A 27,214-nucleotide genomic window follows, 5' to 3' on the forward strand; every position below is an offset into this window, starting at 1 on the left:
TCGAGTCCTCGACGCGGACGGTGCAAGGAATCCGCTTGGTGACACTGTGTATATAGATTTTATATAAATATTATATTCTTTTATTTTCTGATAAAATTTTTAATTATCTTGTATAAATTTTCAATCGTCAATTAAATAGTTTTTACTCATCCCCACAAATTTAAGTTATTTAAATTACTAAAATGAAATTTAGTAAAATAAAATAATTTTCAGATTTTTATCGGAGAAATTTAACTAAGCAGGGATTGAGTTTAAATATTTTTTCATAATTTTTTTGGTTTTTTTATCTTTTTTAAATGTTAATGTTTTTTTTTACTTTCTTTGGGTAAGGGGTAATATCTCGGTACCAGAATTCACTAGGTTAGATTTGTATATTTCATTTAGGATATCTGTCAAATACTAAAAAATATATAATTATTAAATAAAGATTGACTGACTTATTTAACATATATAACATCCGGGCGTTGGCCTTTTTCTCTGTGTAGGACAAGATATAAATAAATCATCATCACCATCATCATAATCATCATCACCATCATCATAATCATCATCATCATTTCAGCCTATCACAGTCCACAGCCTGACATAGGCCATCACAAGTTCGCACCAAAAACGTCGTTAACTCATGTGATAAATCAATATTGCTATTGAATTATTTAATATTATAACATTTTGTTTAAATTTTTTTTCTTTTTTGACTTTTTATCGATTGTTGTAATCACTTTGTAACAAGGAGCATTATATAAGTCCTTAAAGTCGTATTCTGTATATTTTTTATAAAATATATTTTTTTATTTCAGACATGACATAAACAAATCGAAAGAAGAATAATTAGAAATTTAAGAAACATGGCTGCTGTCGACGGTGTCATCGGGAGTGAGAGCTTTGTAACAAAATCGGACCGAAACTTTAGTGACGGGTCTAAAAATATCGATAATAATAAAAACTATTGCGACGAATGCAATAATAGTGACAATAGTGTTGATCTTAACATGAATAAAACGCATAAAATGTCCGATGTCCAGGAGTTTTATAATGGAAAAAATATTTTAATTACCGGAGCTACAGGTAAGATTTACCTAATTATTATTATAATATAACATATAATCTTTATTTACTTCAAACACTTACAGTCCACTTGCTAGTTACGTTGTAACTTAACAAGTACATTGATATTACTTGTACTAAAATTAAATTATATTGACACTATTAACTGTTACTTTTATTAAAAACGACCATTATTTTTTATTCTCCTGACTGTTATGCTATTTCTCGCAAATGCCAGTTGCAAAACATCAGTCCATAGAGAGACATCCCAAATATGTTGCCAACCCCACTTCTAACCTGACTGGAGCTCCGACTACGTAACTTAACGTAGAAACACAGTACTACTTCCTTCCTGAGCCCTCTTAAAGGCTTCCTATTCTTCTTTCGCAGCTGGTGTCTTCAGCACTCGGCTTATTGGTCACGTTTTAAAGGCCAGTAGTGCTAACAGTAACATACTTTTCGAAAAACTAAAACACAGAATTACTTGTAAACAATATTACTTAGCTGAAATTTTCTGTAAGGTTAAGGTGCTTCTTCAGTCGTACTTCTCCAGACTTTGGGCAGGATATATCCTGCTGTGCCCTACTTTTATGGAAAAAAAAACCTTTTGTGTGAAAAGTTTTGTGGGCACGAGCCTATGGAAGTCTTTTATCTTATTTTGAAGATAAAACAATAGTTTATTTACTGATACTTTTCCGAACCTGCTTCTATAAGTCGTCTTTTAAAAGTCTCACTCACTTGATGTACTGTTTATTTTTATCACATTATCATCATCACTTCCGCCTATCGCATTCCACTACTGGACATAGGCCTCCCCAAGTTCACGCCAGACGTCCCGGTTTTCCGCAATCCTCATCCAGCCCACACCGGCAATCTTACGTAGATCGTCGGTCCAACGGGCCGCAGGACGTCCCACGCTGCGTTGCCAAGACGCGTTTTCCACTCCAGGACTTTAAAATTGTGTTTGCTACTATGATTGCTAATTGCGAGTTAAAAGTTGTGTGTTACCTCATAACTTTTCACTGGATGCACAGATATTGATGATTTATTTTTGCATTCAAAAGCTCAGGATCTGAGATCTGTAGTTTTTGAGTTATCCTTAGTTAGACGTATTGTTTGTATTATTTTTTTTTTATTAGAGAACAAGCAATAATTTGTGCTCTGTTATGATCTTTGTTTTATTAGTTTTCTGTTGGCCATTCAACTGTATGTTACTGTCTTCACCACCACTTTTGTGAGTCATCATTACAGCCTATACAGTCCACTGCTGGACATAGGCCTCCACAAGTTTACGCTAAAAATAACGTGAACTCATGTGTTTTGCCCATAGTCACCACGCTGGGCAGGCGGGTTGGTGACCGCAGGGCTGGCTTTGTCGCACCGAAGACGCTGTTGCCCGTCTTCGGCCTGTGTATTTCAAAGCCAGCAGTTGGATGGTTATCCCGCCACCGGTCGGCTTTTTAAGTTCCAAGGTGGTAGCGGAACTGTGTTATCCCTTAGTCGCCTCTTACGACACCCACGGGAAGAGAGGGGGTGGCTATATTCTTCAGTACCGTAGCCACACAGTATAGTTTGTGAGTCACTATAGTATATATTAGTCTTACCATTTTACGATATAGCCTATCATTCTTCGAGAATTTTAAACATATTTTTTTAACAACAATAACATTACATAATATATTTTATAACATTTTAATACATACACCTATAGTGTATGTATATGTATAATTAAAAGAGTAACTGCGGGGTTTCTTGTCTTTTCTTCTTTACATCATTTTTATGAAATGTATGTTTGTGCCCTAACTTCCGCACTTTTCTGTTTGTTATTGTCAGGATGAGGTTTGAATACAAGAAAAATATATATATATTGAAGAAAATATATGGCGGTACGTATTTCGTTAATTTATTAAAAACAAATATAAATATTATTTGTAAAATGACGATCCAAAAATGCTTTTGAAGCCTACACGAATAAAGTTGTTCTTGATTTCGTAGATTATGTGCTTATTATATAAATTAATAATTATCATTGAATTTATTCCCATGGATGATATTTTTGTTTTTATTAATTTAAGACAATTCGACCGTGAGAAAAATATTTTAAAAGTAAACTGTTTTACTATGTGAACATTGTAATTTATATTTTCTATATATATATATATATATATATATATATATATTAATAAGTCAAGTAAAACCTTCGTACCTCTTTTAACAATATTGCGCGGAGAGTGGAGTTTGTAATTTCGTACACTTATAGTTTATATAGTGAAGGAGTGCAAAATGCTAATATTTGATTAAAAGCATAAAAAATATTAAAGCATATTATACTCTTTTGTTAATTGTCAAAGTCTGTAGTCGATTTGAAAAATTTAAAAAAAGGTTCTTTATTTTCATAATTTTTTGGTTTTCTTTCATTTAAATTTATCATCATTATGGTCGAATTTCGACCACTGGGCGCCTACTAGTTATTGTTATTCTTTAATAAAGTGTCGGTGGAGATATCGAAGATCTTATCATTATTTCAACCGTTAGGCATATTTGCTAAATAGGTATGCATCATTGGCTAGCTAACTTAACGTTGTCGGTTTTATGTATCGGTGTGCGCGCGCATCGTAAACATTTACTCTCATCATTATTCCCTAACGCGCCTAAAGAATTATAACTTTAAAAATGATCTGAATTTTTCTTGGTTTTATTTTAGTATCATAAATATTTATTATACACACACCGGCATATTTAGCGGAACATAAAATAAAGGTTTGATATCAGTATCATATAAGGTTGCTGGCTGGTTTATACGTCATTTAATTTAAAAAGAAATATTTTCAAATTAAGAAAACATCCGAACATCACAATTTATGCAATTGTTTTAATTTTATTCAAATTCACCTTATCTGGAGTGAACTTCGAGTATTTCATCCTTCTGAGTTTGATTTAAAATTTCATTGAAATACTGTTTTTTGTTAGTTTTTTTTAAACGCGTATCTCTTTGAAGTTGAGGACTGAATTATGCCTGACTTAGCCCCAACGGAGATTGCCAGGGCACTCGAAATGCGAAGAAATGGTCAAACCTACAGATTGATTATCCAAAGATCTTCGTCGACCAGTTTCAACGATCCATCGCAGTATCCAACGGTTCAGGGAGACCGGTACTTATGTGAGAGCAGGACAAGGCAGAAAAAGACGCACTTCGAGTAGGGATGATCGTTTCATTCGAATTCGTGTACGTAGGACCCCCCGTTTGACAGCCATCCAAGCCCGACATGAGTTAGAAGCAGTGCTGGGTGTAACCGTAAGTGAGCGTACGGTACCAAGAAGGTTCGAAGAAGCTGGTTTGGGTTCGTTTGTGCCCAAGGCTCTAAGGCCCGAGGTAAATCATCGTAAAAACAGGTTAACTTTTGCTCAGGAACATCGACTTTGGAAGGCGGACCAATGGAGTAAGGTATTGTTGAGTGATGAGTGCAGAATTCTCTTAAACCAAATTGACGGCAGGCAAAGAATATACAGACGCAAAGGAGAACGATACATTCAGACAAATTTTGAAACTACAGTTGCATACGGTGGTGGATCAATAATGGTTTGGGCGGGTATTTGTTTGGGAGCTCGCACAGACTTGGTAGTGACAGACTTGGTATTGACAGAGGGAGTCTGACTGCAGACCGCTATATCAGAGAAGTTTTGGAAGAAAATGTCGTACCGTTTGCCCCATATATCGGCGACGATTTCGTTTCTATGCAGGATAATGCTCGGCCGCATACCGCTCGGGTAACTCAAGCTTATCTTAATGATATGAATATCATTGTTATGGAGTAACCGGCGAGATCTACAGATGTGAACCCAATATAGCACGTTTGGGACTTGCTGAAAAGAAAAGTTAAGTCCAGAATTCCAGCTCCTGCCAACGTAGGTGAACTACGAATCGCCGTAGTTGAGGAATGGCGGAGAATATCCCAGGAGACCATCGATAACATCATTCTCAGTGTGCCTAGACGGGTAGAAACTTTAATAAGAGCACGTGGAGGAAATATGCGACATTGATCACCATTTTTCTAATTTAATTAATTGTTATTTTAATATTAATTTTAACTTTTCCCGGTTACATGAAAAGTTCAAAAATGTACCATTTTTCACAAATAGCCTTTACTCGCAAAATCTGTTCTTAATGTGATCTCATTTTAAGAAAAACAAATGAAACTTTAAATAACAAAAGAAGTGTAGTAAGTAGATTTTAAAATAAAACCATATTTTTTTAATTATGGACCCTTTTTTGTGTTCCGCTAAATATGCCGGTGTGTCTACTTTAAATTTAATATTATAAACTCAATGAGGACTAAAGCTACTACTACTTAGATTTAGAATAGAAACAAAAAATATAAATAAAAACGATGTATATTGAAACTATATATAATGTGGTATGTTCAACGCACACAAAAATAGATGTATATAGTATATGTACTACTAAAATTCTAAAAATAGAAAATAATGATGGAGGTTATTGGTATAACAATAAATTATATTTTTTTTAAGTTATTCTTATTCAATGCCATTGTTGGTAAAATTTTTTATTGTTCTACGATTATTATGTGAATTGGTATACTCTTGTCTAAGTACCGCATTAAAATGTACGTGATTCTCTTAAAATTAACTGTTCCATCTATAAAAAAATCATCTAAAAAAATCCTTAATGTATTACTAAGCCAAATACGCTAGTCGCCAACTTTTTAAAAAGATTTTTCATGCTTTGTAGAAGGTTCTACGGAATGATTATTTGAAAAAATTGGGCATAGTCTTCTTTCTCATCTTAGGAAGAAGGATCGGAGCTTACATCCACCACGTTGTTCCACTGGGGTTTGGCGAATATATTCCTTACTTTGAGTAACGATCAGGATCTCTTCCTCCAGGAGTTACTCTATCACGCCTAAACAACTCAACCTCTGAGACTTAGGGAAAGGACATAGGCTACCTTTTATCGCTGCGAAAAGTCTTAATGGGGGGCATTCTAACAATCAGATGGTCAAAAGTAATTCATCTAAACCAGAAATCATGCCTAGACATAAAATATATCAGCCTAATAGATAAGACTGGTAGAAACAAAAAGTACACTACTATCATCGGTGTTATGTCAATTTTTGAGAGAACCTCCGGTCGACGTCATGCTAGTGCAAGAGACATTGCTCAAACCTTGAGCGCCTAACGTGCCGAATTACAATTATGTTAAATTGTTATTATTATAGACTTCGGTGACTCTACCGTTTCTAAAAACGGTAGAGTCACCGAAGTCTATAGGTTTATAACATTTTAGTATTTCTTTTTTTTTGAAGTAACTTGGATGAAACCGGATGTACATCGAGTTATTTTATAATCAAAGTTATTTTGTTATCGAACACGTAAATTTTTATAAAAAATCGTTTTTGCAACACTTATACTAGCAATTAGCTTCGTATTTTATGGAGATATTGCAATAACTTCTTAGATGAGGGCAAAATTTATATGTAATTAACTTGAAAGACTTAATTGATATCTATGTAGCCAGTATGTATTCACTTTATGTAACAAAGTATCCGTAATAAAACCTTACAAATTGTATAAAATCTTTCTCTTCAGAAGTTAGAATCACACATTAAAAATTATATCTATTCTATACACTAACTTATATCTCCCATTTAACTTCCGTTCGCCTCACCCGATCACACTTTTCGTAACGGTCTCGTCACGCATTCAACAGCTTACTCTTCAAGTTAAGCGTCGGTAAAGAAGTTTTACTTCAACAATAATTGTGTTTGCTCGCAAACGAAGAAAAACCAACTCCAATTACAACTATAGTCAAGCTAAATGGGATCACAATACAAGCTTTCGATTAAAACAAGAATCATCAAAATCGGTATACCCATTGAAAACTTATGCGGTGTAATACAACGTAGATCGACGAAAAAATATTCAAACATACACGCATTATTAGATATAATTTGAAAAGTTCTTGTTCGATATCAATTAAATTAAAATGGGACCACATGACGCGCACCACAGTTCGATTAAAAAAATGACATCGAAATCAGACCACCCAGTAAAAAGTTCTGAGTTAGCAAACATAAAAAATACAGTCGAATTGTGAACCTCGTTCTTTTTTGGAAGTCGGTTAACAACATAAAATATACAAGAGTGATTTGTCGTTGAACTAACGTGACATCTGTAAAACGATTATTACTTTTGCTGCGTCTCGCGATAGTCATCCGCGAGAATTCCAATTTCGTGAGAATGTCGGGACAAAAAGTATCCTTGCATGTTTTGACGTGAGTAACTTAACTGAGGTAGGGCACAGCAGGAATTTCTTGCTCAAAATCTGGAGCAGCCCGACTGGGGTACCTCGTAAGTACCTCGATATTACAGAAGATCACAGCTAAATAATATTGTTTTCAAGCAGTATTGTGTTCTTGTTGGTGAGTAAGGTGACCAGAGCTCCTAGGGGGGATTGGGGATTGGGTCGGCAACGCGCTTGCGATGCTTCTGGTGTTGCTGGCGTCTATAAGCTACGGTGATCTCTTACCATCAGGTGGGTCGTACGCTTGTTTGCCGACCTAGTGATATATAAAAAAAAAGAACGCCTAATAAATCGATGAACACAATTTACTATATTTTCATAACTTTTCACTATGTTTTTATAACTCTCTTTAACTCTTGTTACGTTTAATCAAGCACCCCACACTTTTTACTCTGAATTGAATTATTCTCTTACTAACTTAAATTTTATTTAATTTTTTTATTCGCTTGGACCGAATATAAAATCATCATATCGAAAATTTCGATCTAGCGAGTACATCGTTCCATAGCTTAATTGGTTAAAGCACCGACACGGTAAGTCGGAGATGCAGGTTCGATCCCCGCTGGGACGGTCGTTTTTCTATATGATATTAAAAAATTGTTTAGAATTTCCTAATGTGTGAGTAACACAAAAATAAATCGTAAGAATTAAATTTTATTTTATGTATTTTCCATTATTAATATAAACAATAAAAGAATAACTATTCCGCGTGGAGGGAAGCCACGAACATACGCCACGCGAAGCGGGCGAGACACTGCTAGTAAGGAATAAACAAGGTAAAAATGCGACTGATCTGAAAATGTATCTGCCCCCGTTGTTCTCTGCCAAGTGCCCGAGCGAAAGAGTGAGTCCGAAACTGCAAGCATGCGCAGATCGTGCACCAGCTTTATCTCTCTTACCTACAGAGGATCCACGAAAGAATTTATTAAACCTGGCAGTCCTAATAAGGATAATATTGGGAAACTGTTATTGTATTATTGCATTGTCATCGGTCCTTAATCATCATTATTACAGCCTATACAGTCCACTTCTGGACATAGGCCTCCACAAGTTTACGCTAAAAATAACGTGAACTCATGTGTTTTGCCCATAGTCACCACGCTGGGCAGGCGGGTTGGTGACCGCAGTACTGGCTTTGTCACACCGAAGACGCTGCTGCCCGTCTTCGGCCTGTGTATTTTAAAGCCAGCAGTTAGATAGTTATCCCGCCACCGGTCGGCTTTTTAAGTTCCAAGGTAGTAGTGGAACTGTGTTATCCCTTAGTCGCCTCTTACGACACCCACGGGAAGAGAGGGGGTGGCTATATTCTTTAGTACCGTAGCCACACAGTACACGGTCCTTAATACGTGTGAAAATTTTTAAACTAATCAAACTTCTGGAAGTTTGTGAATATAATGCTCAACGATTCAATTACATACATACATACATACATACATACGTACATACGTACGTACATACACACATCCACACATACACTCATACATACAACTCAAGCTAATAAAAACGTGGTAAAAATAGTAATAATACACCGCGGAACAAGAACAAAGCCAGAGCTGCCGTCCTAGTCCTAATAAAAAAATCTATTTAGAATTTAAGTGGCTACAAAATTCTACAATGAATATAACTATTTTATTTGTTTTGAAACTGTTTGTATTTAAAACCTGTTCATACACATTTTTGTATGTAAAATGCCTTTTTTTACTTTTCTTTTTTTCTCTTGCAGTGTTGATTATCTTGGTTAATAATGAGATGTTATTATTGTCATGGATATACTAGATGTTGTCGCGATTTCATTCGCATTTTTTAATTATTATATTAATAACATCATATGCATATGATGGCATATGCAACAATGACGCTCCGGTATATGCAAGACTAGTCCCATGTGAAGTTTGTTGTCAAGTAATGTCTGCATTACCTTATTCGAAGGGATTTTCTCTGTTGATATATATTAACTGCTGACATCTCCGATGAGTATAACTTCGTTCGCACTCGACAGCCTTGCCGCCATTACTACGCCATAAGGGCTTCATCCACTGTTAAACGGTTGCAATTTGTACCCTCAATGAATCTATTTACCAGAATGTTACAAATAATACGCACCCTAGACCTAGTCATTTCGCCAAAGCCATGAGCTAGTTTTTCTTTTAAGTAATTGGCAGTGTCGACAGTGGTTGTGGCTATTATTTCAACATCCTCATCGAAAGTCTCAACGATGAAGATTATCTTCCCGCAACCCCGAACCCCATTACTCCATGTAAATTTTTGTAGTTGCAAGCCCACCAAGGCAGCATTAATGACGCTTGAGATGAATTTGGCTTTCTCAAGTATCCGGTCATCCAGAATTACCCTTGTGCACTTGCAACCAAAGAATAATTGACATTTTAGTAGGTTAAACGTATTTTTATTTGTTTTAGGGTTTCTCGGTAAGATTCTCGTGGATAAACTCCTTAGATGCTGTCCTGGCGTGGAGAATATATATATCCTGATCAGGCAGAAGCGAGGAAAGGACATCTATACGAGAATTGAAGAAATGTTTGAAGATCCGGTAAGTTTCTCGTATTAACTAACCTGATTCATACATATAGGTACCTCATAACTTTTTACTTAGTGTACTTAGTGATGATGATTTTTTTGTTTATTCGAAACCTGGCTCTTGCCGTTAGGCCTTGTCGTAGGTCTTGTCGTTGAGCGAGATCTGACGAGTGCTTTTTGGTTTATTTTTAATCACGCGTATTTAATTGACTGCGCCTATGTTGCTGATGTTCTTGTTTTACTAGTCGATGTAAAAAAAAAAAATCTTTTTGAGAATTAACACAATTATTTGAATATAGAGGGGTATATTTGAATATAGTGACAACCGCTTTAGCTATTCTACTCAGTATTAGAATATAAAAATGACAAAGAACTGGAATTTACAATAACTAAAACGAATATTGATAATTTTAAAAGTGTAACTATTATGTTTCTTCCGATTATTCTAAAAAAAAAAAAACTTCATTTTGCTAGCATAACGTAAAAATAACAATTATTTATTCATTTATTTACTCTTTATTGTACACCACAATATGCGAATACAAAATAATAATAATACAGACAATATAACAATGTGTAGTACAAGAGACATAAGACCGCCTTATGGCAAGTTAGCCGAAATAATAGGATTGAGTATTATTTATTTGAAGATCGGGTAGGTATAGTTATATTATAATAAACTTACATACAAATATCTACACTTTAATACTTACAAGCTTAGTTATGTTATTGTATAATAACAATTCACATGTACTAAATAACTTATTTAGTACGTTTGAATTTAACTTCATAGACGAGTATGATTTTTTTATAAAATAATTATCTATCATTAAAATAAATAAAAAATAAAATAAACAATTTTTTAGATTTTGAAACGTAAATAAGTTTAATAATTGTTTTTTTATTTATTTATTAAAAGACTAGTTGCCCGGGAAGACTTAGTTTTGTCAATAGTTAATAGTAAAAATTGTTTTTTTTTTTTGGTATTAAAACCTTCCGTAGATCTTAAGGGACATACAAATAAATAAACTACCCGAATTTGTCGAGCCATTCTCGAGTTATGCGCTTACCAACATTCATTTTTATTTATATAGATCAACTAGCGACCCACCCCGGCTTCGACGGTTGCTAAAACTATCAGTGTTCCTCTACTATATTATTCATGTATGATACATATAAACCTTCCTCTGGAATCACTCTATTTACTAAAGAAAACCGCATCAAAATCCGTTGCATAGATTTAAAGTTCTAAGCATACATATGGACAGACAGACAGCGGGAAGCGACTTTGTTTTATACAATGTAATGATACGTAATATTTAATGGTTTGCATCAAGCATCTTAAAGTTTAGCTTGTTCATTATTTGAATGATATTAGGTTGTCAATCGATTCATTCGAATAAGTACGGTAAATTGTGACATGAAGTGAACACTTGAATTAAAATTATGACATTAAATTATCGTTTATTGTGACTACAAACGATCTCAAGAACTGCTTTGTATTATTACATTTAATATTATTCATAATAGAAATAGTTTTTATAAATAACATAATTATTGTGTGAAGTGTTCAAATCAAATCAAATCAAAAATAGCTTTATTCAAATAGGCTCCAAGAGCACTTTCGAATCGTCATTTTACAAATTAAAACTTTAGAAATTAATTATTATTTTTGTAAAAGTGAAGCTACCACCAATTCGGAATGTAGATTCTACAAAGAAGAATCGGCAAGAAACTCCGCAGTTACTCTTTTGAAAATAATATATAAACTGTGTTTTAGAACAAAATTAGAAACATGTTGCATGAAATACAGCGTCACTAAGTCCACACATCTTTATCAACTATGTAATCCTGTACCGAGTAATAAGCTTTATCCATTAATTTTTTTTTAATAAAAACTTTAAATTTATGTTGAGACAATTCCAAAATCGTTTGTGGTATTTTATTATAATACATGCGAATACCATGACCCAGAAAGGAAACGTTTACTTTGCGCAGTCGAAAACTTGGAGTTACAATTTTGTTATTCCGTCTCGTGTTTACAATGCGATTATTACTATTTATTTCAAAACAATGAATATTTTAGTGGATATACATAATATTGTTATAAATATACTGCGACGCAATCGTTAATATGTCCACCTTTTGAAAAACATCCCGTAGGGAGACTCGAGCTCCAAGATCGTAAATGCCGCGAATAGCCCTTTTTTAACCGACTTCCAAAAAAGGAGGAGGTTCTCAATTCGACTGTATTTTTTTTTTATGTATGTTACATTAGAACTTTTGACTGGGTGGAGCGATTTCGACAAATTTTCTTTTAATCGAAAGGTGGTGTGTGCCAATTGGTCCCATTTAAATTTATTTGAGATCTAACAACTACTTTTCGAGCTATATCTAATAATGCGTTCTTACTTGACGCTTTTTTCGTCGACCTACGTTGTATTATACCACATAACTTTCTACTGGATGTACCGATTTTGATAATTCTTTTTTTGTTGGAAAGGAGATATCCCAAGTTTAGTACCATGGGACTAGCCCGTCGGCGCAGTTTGTAGTGACCCTGCTTTCTGCTCCGAGGGTTGTGGGTTCGATTCCCACCACGAGTCTGGGTGTAATATAAATATTTATTTATATATTTATATATGTATTATTTATAAGTATGTTTATCGAAAAAAAAAAATATGTAGCTATATACCAGTCGGCTGTTACCTATAACACAAGCATTAAGTTGCTTACTTTAGCAACAGACGACCGTGTGTGTATTGTGTAGATATTTATTTATTTATTATTATTTATGATAAGGAAACCAGGATCTGATGATGGGATCTCAGAGAAATCGAGGGAAACTCTTGAAAATCCGCAATAACTTTTTACTGGGTGTACCGATTTTAATAATTTTTAATTTAATCGAAAGCTGATGTTTGTCATGTGGTCACATATAAATTTTATTGAGATCTGATAACTACTTTTTGAGTAATCTTTGATAACACGTAGTTACTTGAATTTTTTTTTGTCGATCTACGTTGTATTACTCGTCGATGTAATGGAAGTCGGTTTCTTTTCCTTTGCGAGCAAACACAATTATTGCAAGATAAATATAGTCTCAATATCTGCAACATTACCCCAACAGTAATAGGCCGTAAGACATAACACTATGCAAATAGCTAAAATATATTAGGCGTGCAGTTGCAACGTCGGTTAACTAACCGACGAACCGAACTATGACAACTGTCATACTTTTCTAACTGCGAATGCCGCGGAGCTGACTCTACCATTCAAGGATGACAAAGATGACAAATAATAAAATATAAATAAATAAATGTTGTATAGGGAATACACAAAGTCCTCTTTAAATTGACCCCCCTTGAGCTATCCCTAATAATACGCATTTCATTGACCATTTTTTCGACTACCTGTATATTACTTGTATATATTACTAATCTATGTTAATTGAGATCGGTTTTTTTTTCGTTTGCGAGCAAACAATTTTGTAGTGTTAATCTTTCTCAATAACGGTCTAAGTTACTGACGCAAGTAATTTTTTGTCATCACATACATATATATTGTATTCAGATATATAGAGTGTTTGTTTGTAATATTACGAAGAACCACTTTTACCAAATGCATATGGATGTGTACACGGTACATATACTATAATTGTGTTTGCTCGCAAACGAAAAAAAAATCAACTTCAATTACATAGACAAGTAACACAACGTAGGTAGACGAAAAAAAAAGTCAAGTAAATAAGCGTTATCAAAGATTACTCAAAAAGTTGTAATCAGATTTCGATGGAATTTAAATGTGACTACGTGATAAGCATCGGCTTTCGATTAAATTAAAAATCATCAAAATCGGTACACCCAGTAAAAAGTTATGCGTTATAATACAACGTAGGTCGACGAAAAAATAGTCAAGTAAAAACGCATTATTAGATATAACTCAAAAAGTAAATAATAAATTTAAATGGGACCAAATGACACGCACCACTTTTCGATAGATTTTTTTTTATCCAAATCGGTCCACCCAGTCAATAGTTCTGAAATAACATACATAAAAAAATAAATCGAATTGAGAAAGTCCTCCTTTTTTGGACGTCGGTTAAAAATAACATTTTTTATAATTATTGTCTGTCTGTCTGTTGTTTGTTTGACCGATTTTGACGAAACTTTCACTGGCAGATATCTGATGTACCTAATAAAGAGTAACTTAGGCTACTTTTATCTTAGAAATATAGTCATTTGTAGCTCTGCGAACTAAACAATATATTTTTTTTTTAATTCAACGTGGAAGATGTCGCGGGCACAGCTAGTATATAATAATAATTTGTTCTGAGAAGGAAAATCCATTATGATAACTATTAGCCTCTCAAATGAAAAGAAATTCTAGGAAAATGATATATTTAAATAACTTATGTTATTTTATCAAAAGAAATACAGAACATAGTACAATAATATTGTTTTATATTTTATAAACAAATGAGTGTACTTCTATTTATTCTAAATATTATTTACTTTGATATTATATTGCGCCGAGTTACCGTCAATATGTGCACTTATATTTTTCATAAGTAAATATGTATATTATTACATTGTAACTTCCTCATTTATCAATAGAATTTGTTTAAAACTTTATTCTATATATTATCCGACAACTACCTTGACGCATTTGCATTGACCCTGCTTTCTGCTTAAAGAATTGTGGGTACAATTTCCGCCACGAATATAACTCAATATAGATTTATCAAAAGATATTTATCTATATGAGTCGGTTGCTCATCTAAAACACAACTACTAGGCTACCTACCTCAGGAGTCAATTCCTGAGGTAGGTAAGTTCGTGTGTGATGTGATAATTTTTTTTTTCGAAATTATAATATTTATTTATTTATTTATTTATTTCAATCATAACTTCCAACAATCATTACAGGTACTACCCAATTCGATAGTGAAGCACACATAAATTAATTTATATAATAAATAACATATAACGCTATCCTTGTTAATTCATTCAGTCATCATCATCATCATTACAGCCTATACAGTCCACTGCTGGACATAGGCCTCCACAAGTTCACGCCAAAAATAACGTGAACTCATGTGTTTTGCCCATAGTCACCACGCTGGGCAGGCGGGTTGGTGACCGCAGTACGGGCTTTGTCGCACCGAAGACGCTGCTGCCCGTCTTCGGCCTGTGTATTTCAAAGCCAGCAGTTGGATGGTTATCCCGCCATCGGTCGGCTTCTTAAGTTCCAAGGTGGTTGTGGAACCTTGTTATCCCTTAGTCGCCTCTTACGACACCCACGGGAAGAGAGAGGGTGGCTAAATTCTTTAGTGCCGTAGCCACACAGCAATTCATTCAGTGTACACGTAAAAATATCCGTCTCCTCTGCTACAAGGCTGAGAGTGCGAAGCGCCCGCGTCAGAGGCGCCTCGTTCAATAAATTAGTGCGACCACGAGGTACAGCCAGCAGGTGAGGCCGACGTCGTCGCCGCACATACCTGTCCGGCACACACAAACACAGTAAACGTAATATGTCGGCGTGATGTACCTTACCCCTAATTAACCTAAATAAATATAACACAAGTGCGAGCTCCCGCCTGACTCGTAGCTCGTTGTATCCCACCATGCCCAACACAAACAAAGTTGGATACATAAGAGGATAAAAAGGATATACCCCATATAGTCTAAAATATAAAAACCTAATAAATTTGTTTTGTATCCGCTCCAACATGAGACTACATTTGGTCTCATGCGGGGCCCAGATGACTGCGCTGCATTCCAATTAGCTTCTCACTAAAGCGTTATATAAAGCGATAATCGCTGCTATATTTGTAAAATTACGAACAGTTTGTAAAAGGAACCCTAAGTTTCTGTAAGCCTTTTTTCGCGCCAAAAATGGAGTGAACTCATGTGTTTTGCACATAGTCACCACGCTGGGCAGGCGGGTTGGTGACCGCAGGGCTGTCTTTGTCGCACCGAAGACGCTGCTGCCCGTCTTCGGCCTGTGTATTTCAATCCCAGCAGTTAGATGGTTATCCCGCCATCGGTCGGCTTTTTAAGTTCCAAGGCGGTAGTGGAACTGTGTTATCCCTTAGTCGCCTCTTACGAAACCCACGGGAAGAGAGCGAGTGACTATATTCTTTAATGCCGTAACCACGCAGCAAAAGAAGAAGAAGAGGTAGACGTCCATTAATTAAATCGTTAAAATAAAATAATAATTAAAAAAAGGATATATATAACATAGTATCACGATTCAGCCTGTAAGATCCCACGGTTGTGCAAAGGCCTGTCTCCATGTAGGAGAAGGATCGGATTATAAAGTTTATTGTTGTTGTCACTATTTAATGAAATAAATAATATTCAAATCTTTAATATTAAAATATTATTCTATTCTTAATATTAAAATTATTAATTACTCTTTCCTCTGCCTCGAGGTCACAAAAGAAATAGCTTTTCAGTGATGTGACTGCCCTTTGTGCTTTATCTTGCAATGTCAAGTTGTTGTTCTAATTATTTTTATTTGATGACCAAATACCTGTAATTATTGCTTATTGTGATTTTTCTCTGAGATGTTTTTCTTATACTACAACGGCTGCATAGCTATTTCATATATCTATTAAATAATGTACATAAACAAAATATACAAAGTAGATACATTTTAATGAATTATTATACATTTCCTAGCTGACCCAACGGAAATTGTCCTTTCCTATAAACTGTCACACGTGATGTTTGAACAATAGTTAAATTTTCTGAAATTTTCATTTTTTTTGAGTTTAAAAACTGTAAGATCTTTCGAGAAAACATTTAAATACTGACAAAAATGGCCGGTTAAGTTGTTTGCAAGTTTATTAGCAAAACATTTAGCGATTAATTTTTATTTATATAAAAGATGAAGATTCTGGTCTGATCGGGAGTCCCCGAAACCAGCCGAGGCTGTCCGCTGACAGCTTGGGCTGATGGTTGGACATGGCATAGTGGCTAGCCAACTGTACCGCCTTTTCAATTTGTGCTGGCGAAATGGGCAAGTACCGGGAGACTGGTGCAAAGCCGTAATCGTCCCATTGTACTGCGGAATTACCGCAGTATAAGCCTCCTCAGCGTCGTCGGTAAATTGTATGCAAAAGTGAGAAGTTGAGAGGTTTGTGAATGAAACAGACGATAAAGTATGGGATGTACAAGTGGGATTTAGGAAGGGAATGGGATGTGCGGATCAGGTCTTTTCTTTGCGGTGCATAGCCGAAAAGTGTTTGGCCAAAAACAAAAAAGTCTATTGTGCGTTCGTGGATTTAGAAAAGGCCTATGATAGAGTGATGAGAAATGAATTGTGGTCAGCATTGTCCGTGAATGGTGTGAGCAGTGTCCGAATACGAGCACTGCAATTTCTTTATAGGGATTCTTGTGCTTGTGTGAGGATAAATGGGGCATACACAGAATGGTTTAATATCGAAAAAGGTGTTAGACAGGGATGTGTAGCGTCACCGTGGCTGTTTAATCTATTCATGGACAATTGTTTGACAGATTTAAAAGAGAATGAAAATGGGTTGAGAATGAATGAGTTACTCGTCAAATATCTTCTCTATGCTGATGATCAATTATTACTTGCGTCTTTGCCCGAGGAGTTGCAGGAGATGGTAACTGATATGAGTGGAGCTTTTGTAAGAAAGGGAATGAAGATGAATGTAAAGAAAACGAAATTAATGGTGTTTGAAAGAGATGAGGCAGTGACAGACTGCAATATCGTGATTGGAGATGAACAAATTGAACAGGTGAATGAGTTTGTGTATCTGGGTTCAAAGTTGTAGTCTGAAAGAAGATGTAGTGACAAAAATTGAGAAAGGCATGCTTAGATGGTTTGGTCATGTCGAGAGAATGAGTGAAAAACGATTGACGAAAAAAGTGTATAAGGCGAGTGTGGATGGAAGGGTTGGAAGGGGTAGACCTAGGGAGACGTTCCGAGACCAAATAAGGGATGTCTTGAAAAAAGGCCAGGTCAAGAGTACCCTAAACCGAAGAGCATGTATGAAGGGAATAATGAAAGTGGACGAAGCGAAAGAAGTATGTAAGGAACGTAGCAAGTGGAAAGAAGTGGTATCTGTCTACCCCTACGGGAAAAAGGCGTGATTATATATGTATGTATGTATGTATGAAGATTCCTTTTCATACACGGGGTGCAATATAGCTGGGTTTGAAAACATTCGGACGGCCCTTTGATTTTGCAGTTATTTATCTTTATTTCATTCCGTGTCCTGGAACGATACACAGATTAAATAAATATACATTCAAGACTAACTAATTCTTCGTTTAGATAATATATTGTATAAGATTTAATACTTTTTAAATAATAATTATCAAATTTTTTTTACATTTTAAAAATTTGTGTAAGAAAAAAACGTTACAAAAACCTGCATAGGTGAATGAATTGACATTTGGTTGGTTTACGTATGGTACCTCCTTTCGTTGAAAGCAATATTAATTTGACTGGTTAAGTACGTCCCTGCTTATCAACAATATTAAACTATCGTTTTTCTCCTGCTTTACAGATTTATATACTAACTTGTTCTTCTTTAAAATAGATTTAATGTGTCACATTTCGCTTCAGTAAAATGACTATTTTAAGTCGTTAAAATGACGCAACTGACGTTGTGTAATCATTGTGTAATTATATTGTGGGATTGTAATAAATTCTTGTATTTTTATTTGATATAATAAAAGATTATTAATATTTTATACTAACTTTTTATTTATGTTGGTAGTTAAATGACAAAAATACAGTTATAAAATGAATTTGTGTAAATTATTATTTTTTAGACGTGACATGTCAATTTATTTTTGTAATAATTGTGTTTGCTTGCAAACGGAAAAAAACCGATTTCAGTTACATACCAAACGAGTATAGTAGGAAAAATACCATTAGGCGGAGGCTTTGTAAAGCTGCACTGAGCTAGTGGTGATAGAAAATGAAACTTTAAGTGCAGAAAAATACGTCGCGAATCGTGAATTTGTGACATATTGTCTATTTTGTGACGCCGCGTTAGCGCAACGGTTACAGCCATGGATTGTACCTGTTGCGCTGGCAGTTGCGGGTTCGATCCCCGCTTATGACAAACGTTTATATTAGCCATACAGGTGTTTGCCGTGGTCTGGGCGTTTGTGCAGTCCTTGTACGTCAGCGATATCCGCCTCAATCATGCTACGTGAAATATTCCGCAGCATCGAATCAAAAACTTAGTAGAAAGTATACCAAACCGCATAATGGCTGTATTACGAGCTCGTGGAGGCAACACAAAGTACTATAATTGTGTTTGCTGTAGGTAGACGAAAAAAATGTCAAGTAAATACGCATTATCAAAGATTACTCCAAAATTTGTAATCCGATCTTGATAAAATTTAAATGTGACCACATGATAGCATCGGGTTTCGATTAAATTATAAATCATCAAAATCGGTACACCCAGTAAAAAGGTATGTAGATTTTCGAAGGTTTCCCTCGATTTCTCTAGAATCCCATCATCAGATCCGGTTTTCTTATCATGGTACCGCACCGGGGATATTTTCTTTCCAACAAAAAAAGAACTATCAAAATCGGTTCATAAACGACGAAGTTATCCCCGAACATACATGTATATACGGCCGAATTGAATAACCTCGTCCTTTTTTGAAGTCGGTTAAAAATATACAAATACAAATGAGATCAAATTTAAATTGGACCACATCACAATCTCCAGCTTTCAAATAGGAAAAGAAAAATTATCAGGTGTCATGGGACACCAGGTAGGAACGAAGCTCCTTCGGATAGTATAGAAGCAACACAATTTGAAAAAAAATGTTGAAGATTATACATATTTTCTAGTTGATTTTTTTTAATTTTGTTGATTGGTTTTTCATTAAGTACATAAAAGTATTTAGGAAATTTAGTATTTTAGAGAATAACAAATACCGTAAAATAAAATATATCAAACAAAATAATAATAATAATAATAATAATTCAAACTATTAAGTGAAATAAAAAACATAATTATGGCTTTATTTATTTTTGCCGACAGTATAAAATTACATAAATAATTTAAAAAAAGTTTATTAGTAATATTTTAGTTTTACAAACGTCATATTATACAGTCGTGTGACTGATATTACGTCGCTTCCGTTATATATTTTTCTTACGGTTTTAGTATCAATTTTTTTCAGTTCGCTCGCCCAGCCAAATGTCAAGCCTGCCGTAAGGAACTTCGTTCCAATAATCGAAATGGTACAATAAGTAAAAAGTTATGAAGTAACACACGAAAAATATAGTCGAATTAAGAACCTTCCCCGTTTTTTATTCTGTTAATTATATTCCGTGCTTCTTCTTGAGTCTAAGATAATAGTGGTAAATAATCCTTTCCAGGTTTTTGACCGCCTAAAAGAAGAAGTACCAAAGTTTAGACACAAAATCGTCGCTATACCGGGGGACTGTGGAGCGGCCGGTCTGGGGCTTACGATCACTGATAGACAGACAATCATCGAAAAGGTATTTTTTATTAAACTAACTGTAGCCTGTGGTTTCATTCGCGTTAATTTGAGAATATAAACGTACTATAATTGTGTTGCTAGCAAACGAAAAAACCAACTTCAATTAAATCGACAAGTAATACGACGTAAGTAGACGAAAAAAATTAATAAACGTATTAGTCGTCACTACGATTTTCGAGGGTTCCTCTCGATTTCTCTGGGATTCCATCATCGGATACTGGTTTCCTTATCATGGTACCACCCTTGGGACATCTCCTTTCCAAACAAAAAAAAAAAAAGAATTTTATCAAAATTGGTTCATAAACGACGAAGTTATCTCCGAACATAGATGGAAATATACATATATATGGTCGAATTGAGTAACCTGCTCCTTTTTTGAAATCGGTTAAAAATATTCTATAGCCTATAGCCATTCTCGTTAAATGGACTATCAAACACATAAATAAATTATCAATTCGAACCAGTTGTTACTGAGATCACCACGTTAAAATAAATAATCAAATTTATTCGCCTTATAATATATTAGTACAGTCGACACTCAGTGATGAAGTTGCATTTTATTATTGAAATAATTTTAAAATCGGTTCAATGGTTTTTTAAGTTTATCCATTACAAACAAACAAAAAATTTTTTTTTTTTCTTTATAACTAGTCTGGCCATAAATACTGTTACATAAAAACTTTTCTTTTTTTTCAACTTTTTAATTAATTTGAAATTGGAACAGGTATATTATTTTAAACACTTATTTTGATTTTGCGCCATTTCACTTATTTTAATAATATTACATTACTTCATTTAAAAAAAATGCATTTTCATTTGTAACAGAACTTATGGCTGGACTAGGTATTTATTAGATTAATTCGACGCATATTTTGCAGAGGTAACAAAGTTGATGGGCGTGCTAGAAACTAGTAAATTACTTTTTAAAATAAAAACTTATCATTAAAAATTCTCTTGAAAGAAAATTCTTTACTTTGTTATTATTGATTGTACATAATCAATATTTTTATATCTCTTGACGTGTTTTATATACCTTATGTAATGAATCAATTAAACTAATTTTAATGCACTTACAAAGAATGGTAAGAAAACTAATATGTTACTATCATAAGGCATTAATTAATATGAAAATAATAAATGTATTATATGTGACTTAATTGTACCAAAGAGTTTGGATATTTATAAATAGATTACCCAGTTCCTATATTAAGATAATTGTGTTTGCAGGCAAACGAAGAAAAACCGACTTCAATTATATCGACAAGTAATACAACGTAGGTAGACGAAAAAATAGTCAAGTAAATACGCACTATCAAAGATTACTCCAAAGGTTTTAATCAGATCTCAGATCTAACCCAGCACTACTTCTAACTCATGTCGGGCTTGGACGGTTCCTACGTACACGAAACTGAATGAAACGATCATCCCTACTCGAAGTGCGTCTTTTTCTGCTATCCCTAGTTTGGTACTATGATAAGAAAACCAGGATCTGATGATGGGATCCCAGAGAAATCGAGGGAAACTCTCAAAAATCTGCATTTTTACTGGGTGTACCGATTTTGATGATTTTTAATTTAATCGAAAGCCGATGTTTATCATGTGGTCACATTTAAATTTCATCGAGATCTGATTAAAACCTTTGGAGTAATCTTTGATAGTGCATATTTACTTGACTATTTTTTCGTCTACCTACGTTGTATTACTTGTCGATATAATTGAAGTCGGTTTTTCTTCGTTTGCCTGCAAACACAATTATATATAAGTTGGGGTCCAACTTATAATAATATCCAGCCGTTGATTTTCAATTAGACCTATTTTATTTAAAAACCCCAATAAAGAGACCTGTATAAGTGAAATATTTATCTCAATAGATTATAATTTGTATAAATGACGACCTAATTTATTGGTTTAAAGAAGTTTATTTCTCATAAGAACAATACACACACACACATCAACATATCGCAGTCCACGGCTGGACATAGGCTTCCACAAGTTCGCTCCAAAAATGGCGTGAACTCATGTGTTTTGCCGTTGGTTGGTGACCGCAGGGCTAGCTTTGTCGCACCGAAGACGCTGCTGCCCGTCTTCAGCCTGTGTATTTCAAAAGCAGCAGTTGGATGGCTATCCCGCCATCGGGCGGCTTTTTAAGTTCCAAGGTGGTAGTGGAACTGTGTTATTCCTTAGTCGCCTCTTACGACACCCACGGGAAGAGAAGGGGTGGCTATATTCTTACTGCCGTAACCACACAGCACACAACTACACTGTTATAAAATTATACTTTTTGCTCCGATGATTGGCTATTATTATTTTATCAACGATTTTATGACGTATTACGTAAAACATGAATTTTGAGCTTTTTTTTTGAAAATTGGTGCACTATCGCACTATTTTATTACTATAGATAATTTATAATTGATCTATTTTTTGTTGTTTGAGAAATGTTTTTACCCGACTGCCAAGGAAGGGTTATGTTTTTCGCGCGTATCTTGTATGTATGTATGTTTGTATGTAATATTCTTTACTACCTCATATTTCCAGAACCACTGAACGGATTTACATAATTGAGGTATCGTTAGGTTTGTCTTAGCTGCCCAAGTGTTCTTAGATAGATGACATAAAAAAAAAAACAAACATGGCGGCTGCGCGAAGCCATTGTAGTTAATGAAAAAAAAATTTTTTTTTCGAATACTACAATATGGGTATCAAATTGAAGGGCACAATACAAAGATTTTAAAAAGGTATATCATGATTATTATTTTTATTTTAACCATTTCTAGAGTTTGCAACTTGAATTTTCTGTTGTGTTCGAGTTTACTGAATCTGTTATCCGATCCGATTCAGCTTGTCTGTTCTGTTGGGCATAGACCACTTTCTCCACGAAGCAGAAATATTGGACCTTAATTCAACCACGCTGCTCCACTGCGGGTGGGCGGATATGTTCCCTATTGTGAGTAACGATCGCTATCAGGTATTAATCGATAACAACCGGGACCGACGGCTTAACGTGCTCTCCGAGGCACGGTGGAAAAAGAAAAAAGAAATATTTGTACAAATACAAATATACATCCCGAGCGGGAAACGAACCCTCAAACCGTAAGTCCGTAACCGGAGGACTCCCCGCGCGCCCGCGGAACCAACTAGACGCAAGTACTGTATCCTCTGATTCTAAATTCATAAAAAGTGGTTTTAATTAAAAGTACAGTCAAAAAGTTATAAAACTAAAATACTAAAACAAGTGCCGGAGCCGTGGTGTAAAAATCTTAGTTAATTCACACGTATTTAAAGTAAGTGAGACGGCGTATTTGAATTTGAATTTTTAACTAACGGTCGAATTCTAGTGAACAGTGCCGTGTATAATACTCGTATTGCTTGTGTATCAGTGACTCATTGAATTAATATTAACTAAATATTAATCCGGCCTTAGAACTTGGAACACTTCAATAAATTCATCACTAACGATCGTACTCGATTGGTGCAATCCGAGTTCGATCCCCACAGTGATTTTATAAATTTTTGATAGCTTATTATTATTATTATTTTTTTTCTTTCTTTTTTTTTTTGAACTGAGTAATAATCGGAATTGACATGAATCCTTTGAACAGCAACATAACAAACCGCCAAAAGAAGACTGCAGTCTCGGCGGCATCCAGTCAACAAAGAAGTCCAATTACTTTAGACAGCACCGGATATAATGATCTACTGGATGAAATAAAAAGCTATATGAGGGGACCGTTGGATAGCCAAACGGAGAATATATGACAGGGAATTGCTGAAATTAAAAACGCCATCGAAAGCCAAAACCTGCGCTTAGATCAACTGGAGGCACGGATTTCTTTATTGGAAACAAAGCCAGAGAACATACAGTCCCCAAGCACGATCGCCTCGTACATCGAGAGCACAGTCGCAGAGCTACAGGCTAAGATTGCTGATAGAGACCAAGCACTCTTATCCAACGACGTCGAAGTAGCAGGCTGCTCAGAAGAAGTGGACGAGAATTGCACTCGGCTTGTCGTCACTCTTTCGAAGAGGTTGGGTGTAGATCTCCACGAGAAGGACATAGTGTTTGCGGGACGCGTGGGTTCCATGCGGAAGGCGGACACAGACGGCGCTCCGGGGCTTCCTCGACCACTAGTGGTGCGCCTAACTCGCCGCGCACCGAGAGACGCCTTGCTACAAGCCGCGCGCAAACGAGGCGTCAATACAGACGATCTTAAGCTCCCCGGACCCACTAGACCCCTATACATAAACGAACGGCTTACTAGACATAACCGGCTCTTGTTTTTGAAAGTTAAAGCTTTGGCTCGTGACGCAAAGCTGAAATACGTGTGGATACGAGACGCAAAGATATTTGTGCGACAGGGGCAAGGGAAACCCAGATACCGGATACACACGGAATCTGACTTTGCAATTTTTTTTTGAAATCCACATATTTAATTTTAATTTTTGATTTAATTTTTAGATTTAATTTAATTTTAATTTTTAATTTAGTTTTTTTTTCTTCTTAAATCTATTCTTTTATTTTGCTGGTCTAATACATATTTTATATTTTGTTAACTTGTTTATGACCTTGTATTATAGCAGGAAAAATTTATTGTTTCATAGTTTTTATTTTTAAAAGCATTTGCTTTTGTTTTTTTTTTAATTAATTAGTTCGTAATTTCACTAGTTACCCTTGCACAAATTCACACAAAACACGTCTTATTTGTTTTCATTTAGTTATTGTTATATCATTACATATTTCCTACTGATTTAATTTAATTTTATATATTTTTTATTATTATTATTTTTTTATTTTAGTTGTTAACTATACCAAAAAGAAATCGGAAAGGAAAAACTTGAGATTCGGTCTACTAAATGCAAGATCTCTAAATACTGGCAAGGATGAACTGTTAGTTTCTATTCTTAAATACTCCCCTGATATTTTGGCAATAAATAAAACATGGATCAAAACAGGAGAAGAGAAGCTCGCACCTGCAATCCCAAATTACAGATTTTTACACAGGGCCAGACAAGGTTAAAGAGGGGGTGGAGTAGGCTTTTATATAAGGCAAGACATTAAAACAAGATCAATACAACACCCACCATGCTCACTTGAACAAATGTAGTTAGAAGTTAAACTTCCTGGAATAAATATTGCACTTTGCACAGCCTACAGACCTGAGAGTGTTGGTGTGCTGGAGGCCCTGGATGCCTTAGATGCATCCTTAAATATATCAGCGCATTGTGACTTTACTTGCATTTTAGGAGATTTTATTACTGATATCTAATGCAAAGACTCTCCAAAAGTTAAAGACAGTCTCGAGCAACTGGTTCAAGAACCTACCAGAGTTACTGATTCTTCACAGACAATCCTCGACCTTGTTATAACTGACTGTTCGTCAAAATGTAAAGATATTAAAGTGATACATAATAACTGCTTAAGTGACCATGCACTTGTCTTAGTTGATTTGAACGTTAAAAAGCCCAAAATTATCAAACAAGTAAAATATCAAAGAGCTTTAAATAATATAGTTACTAATGCATTTAACGAAGACCTGAACAGTATACCATGGGAGTACATCAGTACTTTACGTGACGTAGATGAAATGGTTTATAATTTTAATAGATACTTGATCACCGTATTTGACATTCATGCTCCAATGGGTAAATTAATTATTAGAGATAAACCTAAACCGTGGATAACAGATACAATAAAGCTTATGATGAGTTTGCGAGACGAAGCCCTAATGAAATCACGTAAAGATAAGAATAATACAATATTGAAAGATTACTATCGCGACCTTAAAAATTATGTTGCAGCATCTATAGAGAGAGAGAAAAAGGCATATTTTAACTTTTTTATAAATAACAATATAAATAAACCTGCTCTTCTGTGGAAAAATTTAAAAAATACGGCTCAGCTCAGTAACAAATATATGAATATCATTCCCGACCATTTAAATGACCCAGATAAAATTAATGATCACTTCCTAACGTTGCCAGCTAATACATATTCAGATCAGATTAAAAATTCAATTAACTCAAATATTGTACAAAATGATATGTTACGTTTGAAGCCAGTAAATGAAATAGATGTGAGAAAAATTATCTAAAACAAAAGCATCAGAACTAGACAGCTTAAATATAGATATGATTAAAATGACTCTAGACATGACAATACCAGTTATCACTAAAATAGTTAATAAGTCTATTGAAACTAATAAATTTCCATCGTGTTGGAAGGAGGCTCTGGTGAGACCAATACCTAAGAAGAACAGTATCACTGGACTAAAAGATCTTCGTCCTATATCAATATTACCGGTGTTATCTAAAGTCTTGGAAAAAGTTGTCCTAAACCAAGTACTGCAATTTGTAGAAAATAAAAAAATAATTCCCAGACTCCAATCTGGTTTTCGGAGAGGCTATGGCACAGAATCTGCCCTTCTACACGTGACAGATGACCTTAGTGAAGCATCGGCTGAGCAGCATTATGGTTCTTTTAGACTACTCCCGAGCATTTGACTGTTTACAACCGGAACTTCTTCTAGCCAAATTAAAATATTACGGTTTTTCAAAAGATACATGCGAATGGTTTGAGTCATTTCTTACACACAAGCAACAGAGAGTAGTTACAGAAAACAGAAATGGTGAACTAAAGTTCTCAACCCTTAGAACACTGGAAAAGGGCGTACCACAGGGCTCTTTGCTAAGTCCATTGTTGTTTAAAATATTTACTGCAGATTTACATAAACACATTAAACACTGTAAATATCACCTATACGTAGATGATACACAGCTATACTACTCATTTGATAGT

The 27,214-nt window shown here is 34.8% G+C and overlaps 1 protein-coding gene across 1 annotated transcript in view; it reads left to right on the top strand.

Annotated features, from left to right (window-relative positions):
• Positions 1-848: 848 nt before the first annotated feature.
• LOC123668096 (fatty acyl-CoA reductase wat-like) overlaps positions 849-27,214 on the top strand; it is a 36,980-nt gene continuing 10,614 nt past the window's right edge. The window contains exons 1-3 of the mRNA XM_045601889.1: positions 849-1,068; positions 9,787-9,917; positions 20,294-20,416. Coding sequence (XP_045457845.1) covers positions 849-1,068; positions 9,787-9,917; positions 20,294-20,416 — 474 coding nt within the window. The remainder of the gene's footprint in view (positions 1,069-9,786; positions 9,918-20,293; positions 20,417-27,214) is intronic.

Source organism: Melitaea cinxia, chromosome 30 (genome assembly GCF_905220565.1).
Source record: "Melitaea cinxia chromosome 30, ilMelCinx1.1, whole genome shotgun sequence".
Taxonomy (NCBI): domain Eukaryota; kingdom Metazoa; phylum Arthropoda; class Insecta; order Lepidoptera; family Nymphalidae; genus Melitaea; species Melitaea cinxia.